This window comes from Lupinus angustifolius, chromosome LG01 (assembly GCF_001865875.1).
Source record: "Lupinus angustifolius cultivar Tanjil chromosome LG01, LupAngTanjil_v1.0, whole genome shotgun sequence".
Lineage (NCBI taxonomy): Eukaryota > Viridiplantae > Streptophyta > Magnoliopsida > Fabales > Fabaceae > Lupinus > Lupinus angustifolius.
Window position 1 is genome coordinate 34,933,249 of NC_032009.1, and position 10,530 is coordinate 34,943,778.

Here is a 10,530-nt window from a genome sequence, read left to right on the forward strand (position 1 = left end):
CTATATTATACTATATTTTATTGAAAACGAATCTGATACATGTCTTGATATTTATTTATTTTATTTTTTTAATTTTTGGATACTTTAAGGATAGTATCATTCGCGAATTCGAGTGTATCCGTGTCGGATACGTGTCGGATACCGACATGCGAGGATGTTCGACGAACCGTGCTTCAGATGTCGTGATTGTGGTATCGGTTGTTGTTATTGCGATTGCGGCTATTGTGACCGTTGCGATGTGGATTGCGATCGTTCCGGTGCAAATTATTGTGTAATTAAAAAATATTTTTGAATTCAATGCGGTCTGATATGGTCGCATTATTATGATTTGGAGTCACACCATAATTCCACAATTTAAATCACTAGATACAACATTATGCACATCTCCATGTACAGGATATGAGATACAACATTATGCATATATGTATTTCATTGATCATATGCTTCTTCAGCTAGTTTTTTTCTGAATAGACAAAATTCAACCTTGCTTGCAAATTTGAATTGATTATGGCACGATAAAGTTTTCCTAGTACCCCATTGGAGATATACTCAATCTTCTCCTTCCTCCCATGAAATAAGATATTAATATATTTAACTTTTAGATAATAATAATAATATGAAAATATAATGTGAGGTAGTGAGAACATGCTTGACCTTTCTAATACCCACGTTTCAATCTAGCTCAATGGAATCTAAATGGTGAGTTACTCGAGAGACAAAAATAATCAAATATCAACTAGCATGTTGATGGTATGATGAGAATTTTTTTTAATATGAAAGTCATAAGATGGTCTGATAGGTATAGTAAATATATTAATGAATGAAGTAAAAGAAATTGTATCTTCGAAAGTCTTACCCACGACAAAATATTAACATATGCTAAAAACAAAAAAGAGAAATTTCTTAACATGGTATTAAAAACTGTTCTAATGCTGCATAATATATTTATCTTTAGCATTCTTAAGGGAACTAGAAATCAAGGGAAAGCAACATAAGAAGAACTACTATGATATTTGCTCTTCTTGGACCAAAGCCATATCTTTGAAACAGAAAAGCTGTCACCTTTTGTTCTATTCTCTATTTTCCTTCCATCCACATTCTCATTCACTTCACTCCCTCTATGATAATGAGATTGTGATAACACAACTTGCAAATTTGAATCATCAACCACATACTGATATGAACCCATGGAGTAGCATCTCCTCACATCATAACTACTATGACTACTACTCTCTACTTTTCCTATATCAATATTTCTGAATGATCCAAGTCTCACTGAAAGTACCCTTTTCCTACTAACTTGTTCTTCTTCATTTACTTCTCTTTGATTATGTGAATACTCATTCTCTTCCTCATTTGTGATTCTCAACATATTCAATATTTGATTCTCAAATGGGCCATTAGAGGTGGAAAGAGTTGCTCTACAAAGAGGACATGTTGAGTTTGAGAGAAGCCATGTGTCAAGACAATTCATATGAAATGCATGGCTGCATGTTGGAACCAATCTAAGCTTGTCTTGGTTTGAAAATTCACATAGACACACAGCACAATCAAATGGTTCCTTCAATCCTAACAAATCATGATAGTAGAATATAGGAAGAGAATCTATGAGTGCTTGGTCTAGACCTGAATCATGCAAACGAAAAAGCTGTTGAAGTTGCCTTTGAAGAGAACGGGAATGGGTGGATTCTTGAACTCTATTGGAGTTGTAAAGATTTGAAGAGGGTGAGGTTTTCATAAGGAACCATAGAACCAAATGGATAAGTCCATAGATGAAGAAGACAAGTGCTAGAACTATAATAACCAACAAGATCAATGGACTGATTTTGCTAATAGATAAAGATGAAGGTGTTGTTGATTCTTTTTCATCACTAACATTACCATCATAATATTCATAAGAGAAAAGTGGTTGAGGAGATGAGTATTTCAAATTATCAATATCATCCTTTTGTGAGGCTTCAAGTAGTAGAATGCTTCTGCTCATTTTGGAAGATTGATATTATCAAAACTAATACTATTCTTTATAACTCAGTGCTTTATGCATATATGGAATTTTCTAAAGACTGTTATGTTTAACTATGGAAAGTTTTTAGAATTTGTTTTGCACCACAAGTCCCTCAAAACTATGGTGCAGCATAAATTATTGTTATTAATCACAAACAATCAAATATATTGTATAAAATAAGTGGAAGAAAAGAAACAAGAGAATTGGTAATGAAGTTCAGCTAATTGTGCATATATCCTCACAGAATAAGAATACAAGCTCTAGCATACCCATGAACCCAAGTGCCCACACTATTTTTATTTGGTGCAAATTATAACTAAGGGATCTGAATCTAATATATAATAACATTTATTTGTTCTCCCTATAGATAGAAACATTGTTTTGAACTTTTTGATCATTATTACGTGACCTTTAAGTTAGTGACACGTTTACTCATTAGACTTATTGAGTGGCTTATGAGTCATATTATTTTGAGTTATAACTAATAAGTGTAAGAAGAAGGCAACAAGATCAAAAAAGAAAGTCAAATGATAAAGATGTTGACCTTTATACAATACAAGTTGATAGAATAAAGCTCTAGAGCAATGTGTCTATTTGTTGGGTGGCTACTTTTTTTAAATAGAGATCATGAACAAAATCATTTCAAGCAATAATGGGTCACTACATGTCGGTAAATCATGTCATTTCACGTCAATCTTGGCATGATCCTAGCAAAATAATTATTCATACTAATGGTGGAGGAGAAAAATGGGAAAAGAGGTCTTCTCTCGTTTTTGGATGTAATATATGATAAGGAAGGAGATCATATATCCCCATTCATGTTTTATTTGGTGTACTAAATCACTGAAAAAACTTCATTTATTTAAAAACAAAAATTATAAAATTAGAAATTAATATTTTAATATTATTTTGTGAAGTTTGATTGGTTTGAGATACGACATAAAAAATGTGGGACAGGTGATCTTTGACTAGGTTTAAAGGAACCCGTGAGTTTTCGTTGACTAATTTCTAGCATTAAAATTGGTAGTTGTATTTTTTAGATAATATTTTGTTAGTTAAGAATCAGTCGAGGACATTTAAGAATCATAAATCATAATAGTTGAATATGCATGATAATACATATTGATGACAAAAAACTTCAGGTATTCATTCTTTTGAGTTTGTTAAAAGGAAAATATATATTCTCCTATTATATCCTTCTACTAATCTTTTTATTTATAAGAAGATGACATGTGTCACAATAAAATACTTTAATTATTAATAATTAGATTACAAATGACATATATCATTTTTTTGTGGGTAGGAGAATTAGTAGAAGAATTTAGTAAGAGGATATAACAATGTTCTTGTTAAAAATGTATGGAAGGGGTTGTATTCTTGGATAGGAAAATATGTAATTCTTACCTATTCTTGTCAATCCCTCTTCAAACTTCATCTAAGTTTATGTGATAACTCGAAAGGAGCTCAGCTTTGATTCGTATCTTCTGGTTTTTGTAGTTTGGTCTATCTGACTTATAAAAAATAATGTGTTTTTCAATAGGAAGGAAATTAGTTTTATTCAAATTATAGATCTAATTCAAGTAAGATTGTGATCTTAGTTTTCGGCAAGTATGAGCGCCAACGATGTTATTTTTGCTAATTAATATTTAGACATGTGGTCTTTGTATTTTACAGTTTTGTTAATTATTTTACTTCTGTTATTGTAATGGGTTAACCTTTGTGCTTTCTTCTTTGATGCTATTAAAAAAAAAGATCTTTGACTTACCATCATCCACTTATAAGGCTTGCAAATTACACAAAAATAATGAGAATTAGAGTTTTTCAGCAAATCACTCACTTGGAATTTCCCAACATAATTTTGTGTCTTCTTATTTTATTTTCCAAATTATCTTTTCAGATCAAAATGTGATATATAATACTGTCATTCATGCATGGTCATGTTTGAAATGATTAAGGTTCCTGATAATAGAATCAGATCATTCCACACGTTTAGAGTAAGAATAGAACAAGTGGTAGGGTCCTATATTCTTGCAACCATGCAAAATTCAAACCTATAATTTTGTCAGTCCAAAGTAGATATGCCCACTAAAATAAATGGCGCTTAGCCCCACATTAACGAGTGAGACTCCTCTCCATTATTGGAGAGGATAATGAGGTAAAAATATACATAAAAATCAAAACATAAAGATATTTTTATCCCTTTGACTTACACTGAGTTACATTTTTATCCTTCAATATATATTTAAAACTCTAACTGACATCTCGAGTATTGGAGAGAAGTCTGGTTACACATTAACATAATATTAATAGAGATGACATGTTAGAAAAGTGTGTTAATTGATTAACTTATACATAATCTTAGCTTTTCTAATATACTTACCTTATTTGGTGTCCTCATCTTATTAAAAAATGACACTTCATTAAAAAGAAAAGTTATAAAAATATAAGCTATTATTTTAATATTATTTGTTGGAACATAAAACAATGATTTTTTGGGACATATGATCTTTATTCATATTAGCTAGCAACTAGTCATGATATAGATTATTTTCACCATCCTAATAATGATTAATTTTATAAATATAATCAATTTTTTGTTTTCATACACTGGATACTGATTAATATTTGCTTAAAACAAGAAACTAATAAAAATCAAAATTACAGATACACATAATAGAAATGTATATAACTAACGATTTGGTTTATGACTAGAACTTTGAAATTTATGGATGATCTATCATCTTCCTCTTTCAAAGCAATTGCCATAGTTGCAACTTCAACCATACTTGGTCTTTCATTTGGATAAAGACTTATGCATTTTAATGCCACTTGCAACAACTTCACCATCCTCTCTTCACAAGCACCTTGTGAGATTAAGTACTTATCAAAAACTTCAACACTCCCCCATTGAGCCAGATCATATCCACTGTTTTCTTGAACTACTTTTCAAATACACTAAATTTGAAAACCAAATCCAAGTCATATCCATAATCTGGATATAACTAAAACTTCCCCCTAAAAATAACCATATGCATCAATTAATCTTGACTTTCTTGAGATTAAGCGCATAGGGTATGCAATTATATTAAATATTTAGTTAAAAATGGCCACTCATGGAAATGTAAGAGCAAGACGCCTCTTACTTCATATTCCTTGAAAGTCAATGTACTACGTATTCTACATTAGTACACAGAATATTACACCAAGAGCGTTCCACAACTTTCCAATTTTTTTAGCAATTATGCAAATTTATTAGAATATATGAAGAGAAATAACATGCCAACATGTACTAACAATATTGTTCTTTGGTGATACACACCATGTTGGCAGGTAAATTCACACACTAGGAAGGTGTCACAAATCCTTTTGTTCTCAGGAAAGACTTTTACCAATCAATGTTTCTATTTTGTAAGTAAAAAAGAAATCACACTGGTGAAGGTAATGAAACTCTATACATTGCTCAGTTCCCTCAAAAGTTCAAATTCAGGAAGGGAAATATAAATTATAAATCTTGTTTTGCTATCTTCCCTTGCAAAAAAAATGGAGTCACCAGAGAGTACCACTTACTTGAAACATCACAACTCCTAACATAGTGTAGAGAAGCAATCTAACAACTTCAAACAAAAAGCTAAATCCAGCCAACAGCTCAACACAACTGCATCTTTCTTAGCCCGATAGTGTAGACAGGAACGGTGTGCTTCATGCAGAATCGATCATGATTGTGATCCAAATCATGTCTTAAGATCATCAGACATTGATGATGGAATGCAGTGTGTTGAAAGAATATCCAGAGTAGCTGATTTTGCGGTCTTTGTGCGAAGAACTACTATCTGCATAGATGATTAGTTAATAAACGAGTAGATGGCAAGTTTCATACAAGCACTTAAACAAAGAAAGGTATAGAGAGGGCACCTGATCATATTCTAGATCAAATTTTAGATATTCATCATTGTAGCTCTCTACCATAATGGCCAAGCTCTTAAGATTCTTCACAGGCTTACCATTGAAAGCAAGGATCTTAACAACATACAGGGTAGAAGGCAGTAAGGAATTTAGTGGTCAATTCAACATAGCTAACAGCAAGGAACGCAAAAAGAAAACCGAAGGAAAAGCCATTATCAACCTGGGTATTAACAATATCTTCATATCCGATGTTGATATCAGCCACCAGCACCTTAATTATGTCAAACAAATAATCAGACTTCTTAAGATACTTACAGCCTTACAGAAAGCATCTTACACTAAGGGATAGAGTGTACCTGAGAGACCACAACAATTTGTTCATCTGGTGATTGTGGCATTGAATGCACCAGCTTATCCAAAAGCTTGACAGGAGCTTCAAGCTCATAATCCTTTCCGTACTGTTCATACACGGGAAAAAATAGTTGGTAGAGTAAGGGCCCGTGAGGAAGCTTGGCAAACACAGGTTGTATTGACAAAATTATTAAATGTCAAAAGTAAAGTTAATCATAAAGCTGCAAGAAAAGGTGTAATATACACTCTGCTAATACCATAAGAACTAAAAGTGAAACCACTTTATAATTGTAAAATTAAAAATTCAAAACCATATTAGACAGTCTACATTTTATTACATTTAATACATGGAAAAACATACTGAAGATATACATTAATTTTTAAGGCTAAGGGTAGGGGTAGACCCGAAATTACTAAAGTGTATAAGAGGGGTAAGAGGAAGGTTTGGTTGTTAAATAACTAACCTTGGCTCTATTTCCCTGGGTAGTTAGTTGTTAGACCCTAGTAACCTCCTATAAATAGAAGGAAGGGCTTTAGAGTAGCCAGTTAAGAAATTGGGAAGTATAACTGATTGAGGAATCAGTTAGAAGAGGATCGTGGGATCCTTCTCCATTGTACTCACTACTATACTCTTGTACTCTTCTATCTCTAATAAAATTCATAGAACCCTATCACGAATTCTATACTCGTGAGTTAGGGGCATTTCTTTTCATCCCTGCTACTTTCTTTCTTACTCTCTGGATACCAGTGTCTAACACACCGACTCCAAGTTTTATGCAGGATCACATCCACTTCCATAGAGCCTATTACACATTATGGGCCATCTAAATGCAGCATGCAGCAGAACATAATGTCTAATGATATAGCAGCTCAGCAACACTACTCACTTGTCCATGAAAACAACATTATAAATTTACCAGTGCAGTTCACTATATGACTAGTGTAAAATTCCTAAAAGCCACAAAAAATGTTACCCTTCTAAATATTTCAATAATTTACTCAGCAATTGCACCCACTTTTATTAGGTTTCACTCTAGATAATGAATATTTTCCCAATTCAGGCAGATAAGACATGAGTTCAAGTTGTCAGGTCAGATGAAGATTATCCAGAACACATAAGTATCAGATATTTAAAAACCACTTGGAGGAAGAAACATAGAAAGAATGATAGGGATAAGGCTAAGGGTAGGGGTAGACCCGAAATTACTAAAGTGTATAAGAGGGGTAAGAGGAAGGTTTGGTTGTTAAATAACTAACCTTGGCTCTATTTCCCTGGGTAGTTAGTTGTTAGACCCTAGTAACCTCCTATAAATAGAAGGAAGGGCTTTAGAGTAGCCAGTTAAGAAATTGGGAAGTATAACTGATTGAGGAATCAGTTAGAAGAGGATCGTGGGATCCTTCTCCATTGTACTCACTACTATACTCTTGTATTCTTCTATCTCTAATAAAATTCATAGAACCCTATCACGAATTCTATACTCGTGAGTTAGGGGCATTTCTTTTCATCCCTGCTACTTTCTTTCTTACTCTCTGGATACCAGTGTCTAACACTGGTATCAGAGCACCATCTTGGTGCCTGTTGGGAGACTCACCACCGCTGCAGTTGGGACCTTCATCGCATGGTTTCTACGAGAGGCATGGCTAAGGATAATGAAGGATGGGCACAAGAGAGGGAGGATTTACGTATGAGGCTGGAATTGACGGAAGCTAGGACCAGGAAGACAGAGGATTTGTTAGCTGCCATTGCTGCAAAGTTAGGGATAACCTCAGGGGAGAATTCTACGGGGGGAGGTAGTGAAGATGAGGTTGACAGTTACAAGGTGGCTCATGGACAGGATAGGTGGAGAAAACTGGAGATTCCAATATTCGGGGGAGAAGATGCCTTTGGTTGGGTACAAAAATTGGAAAGATATTTTTCAATGAGATCAATCAGTGAATCTGAGAAAATGAGAGCCACGCTAGTAGCTCTGGAAGGAAGGGCACTCAGTTGGTATCAGTGGTGGGAAGGGTGCAATCCTTCACCTTCTTGGGAAAGTTTTAAGATTGCTGTGGTTAGGCGATTTCAACCAACTATGATTCAAAACCCTTTTGAACTATTGTTATCCTTAAAGCAAGAAGGCAGTGTGGAGGTTTTTGTAGAAGAGTTTGAGAAATATGCAGGGGCCCTTAAGGACAAGGATCCTGGGTTCTTAAGGGGAGTATTCCTAAATGGCCTTAAGGAGGAGATTAGGGTTGAGGTGAGGCTCTACGAGTTAGGCTCATTACAAGAAGTCATACATAAAGCCATACTCATAGAGCAGAAGAATTTGGTGATGCAGAGGAAGGTTAACACTGGTACCAGGAGTTATGGGTCCACTCGGGGAAATTCTTTTAACAAGGTTGTAACCTTGGAGCCTTCATCCAATACTAGCAGGAAGGAAGGATCATCTGTGGGAAGTTACAGTGTGCAAGGGAATCAAAGAATGACCCCTGAATTTAATGGATCCAGAGGATTGGGGGAGTATAGGAGGTTGTCTAGTACATAAATGAAGGAAAAGAGGGAGAAGGGGTTGTGCTTCAGGTGTGATGAACCCTTTTCCAGGGAGCATAGATGCAAGAACAAGCAACTTAGTATGCTATTGATGGCTGACGAGGATGAGGAGGATGAAGAGGAGGTGGGAACTGAGTTGAAAACTTTAAATTCTCTGCAACTCTCTCTGTTTTCAATGAAGGGATTAACCTCTGCTAAATCTTGGAAGGTAGGGGGATCAGTGGGGAATCACCCAGTGGTGGTGATGATTGATTGTGGGGCCTCCCACAATTTTATTTCCAAGGAGTTGGTAGACAATTTGAAACTGCAAGTGGAGCAGACTCGAGCCTATATAGTGGAAGTTGGGGATGGACATCAGGTCAGATGCCAAGGGAAGTGTTCCCAGCTCAGGATTTTGTTGCAAAAACTGGAAATAATTCAAGATTTTTATTTGTTTACCTTGAGAGGGGTGGATGTGGTGCTAGGATTGGACTGGTTAGCCAGCTTAGGAGAGGTGAAGGCTGACTTTGGTAAGATGCAATTGGCTATCACTCAGGAAGGCTCAATCACCACTATAGAAGGAGATCCTGCTTTGACTAAGGCAGAATTATCAGTAGGGGCTCTTATGCAACTCTTAAGGCAAGAAGGGGAGGGCTTATGGTTACATTGTGAGGATGTTCCTACAATAAGGGCAGAGAAGGCCACACCAGCAGATTTAGATGGGGTATTGCAGCAATTTCAGTCAGTCTTCCAGAATATACAGGGTCTTCCACCTCCCAGACCACATGATCATGCTATACACCTTAGGGAAGGGGCAGAGATACCTCACATTAGGCCTTATAGATGTCCTCATTATCAGAAATCAGAGATAGAACGATTGGTGGCAGAAATGATTGAAGCTGGGGTCATCAGGCCCAGTATTAGCCCCTATTCTAGTCCTGTGATTCTGGTGAAAAAGAAGGATGGGGGATGGCGGTTTTGTGTGGATTACAGGGCCCTTAATAAGGTAACCATTCCAAACAAATTTCCTATTCCCCTTATTGAAGAATTGTTAGATGAGTTGAATGGGGCTAAGGTGTTTTCCAAGCTGGATTTAAAATCTGGATATCACCAGATTAGGATGAAGGCAGAGGATGTGGAAAAAACAGCATTTAGAACCCATGAGGGACACTATGAGTTCTTAGTGATGCCCTTTGGGCTCACTAATGCCCCGTCAACCTTCCAGGCTCTCATGAATGATATTCTCAAACCCCATCTGAGGAAATTCAGTCTAGTATTCTTTGATGATATACTAGTGTATAGCCCTGATTTGCCATCCCATGAACACCACTTGGCAACAGTACTGGGGCTCTTAAGAAAGAATGGTCTCAAGGCTAATCCCAAGAAGTGCAGTTTTGGCCAACCCAGTATTGAGTACTTAGGGCATGTCATCTCAGCAGGGGGGTATCAGCTGATGGCTCCAAGGTGGAAGATATGAAGACTTGGCCAGTGCCAACTAATGTCAAGGGATTGAGGGGTTTCCTTGGTCTTACAGGTTATTATAGGAAATTTGTGAAAGATTATGGGAAGATTGCTAGGCCCCTCACTGACTTACTTAAGAAGGAAGCATTCAACTGGTCTGAGGAAACCAACACTGCCTTTGAGAGACTTAAGGAAGTAATGACAGAATTGCCTATGCTTGCTGTTCCAGATTTCAATAAGGAGTTTGTAGTTGAAACTGATGCATCTAGTAAAGGTTTGGGGGCAATTGCTGAGTAAATTA

At 35.8% G+C, this 10,530-nt stretch overlaps 2 protein-coding genes across 2 annotated transcripts in view; both read right to left on the reverse strand.

The window, feature by feature from the left end:
* On the reverse strand, positions 911–1,997 carry LOC109343229 (RING-H2 finger protein ATL47-like). The gene has a single exon (XM_019581431.1). It carries the CDS (start codon positions 1,982–1,984, stop codon positions 977–979), a length of 1,008 nt encoding a protein of 335 aa, XP_019436976.1. The 5' UTR covers positions 1,985–1,997; the 3' UTR covers positions 911–976.
* The window catches only part of LOC109362736 (protease Do-like 9), a 10,686-nt gene continuing 5,547 nt past the window's right edge, over positions 5,392–10,530 (reverse strand). The window contains exons 6-9 of the mRNA XM_019608739.1: positions 6,265–6,366; positions 6,129–6,179; positions 5,918–6,022; positions 5,392–5,835 (exon numbers count right to left, since the gene is read on the reverse strand). Coding sequence (XP_019464284.1) covers positions 5,737–5,835; positions 5,918–6,022; positions 6,129–6,179; positions 6,265–6,366 — 357 coding nt within the window. The 3' untranslated portion in view covers positions 5,392–5,736. The remainder of the gene's footprint in view (positions 5,836–5,917; positions 6,023–6,128; positions 6,180–6,264; positions 6,367–10,530) is intronic.

Bases quoted from the DNA above. Each gene is read 5' to 3' on its own strand.
- LOC109343229 (XM_019581431.1), bottom strand. From the start codon at position 1,984: ATGAGCAGAAGCATTCTACTACTTGAAGCCTCACAAAAGGATGATATT.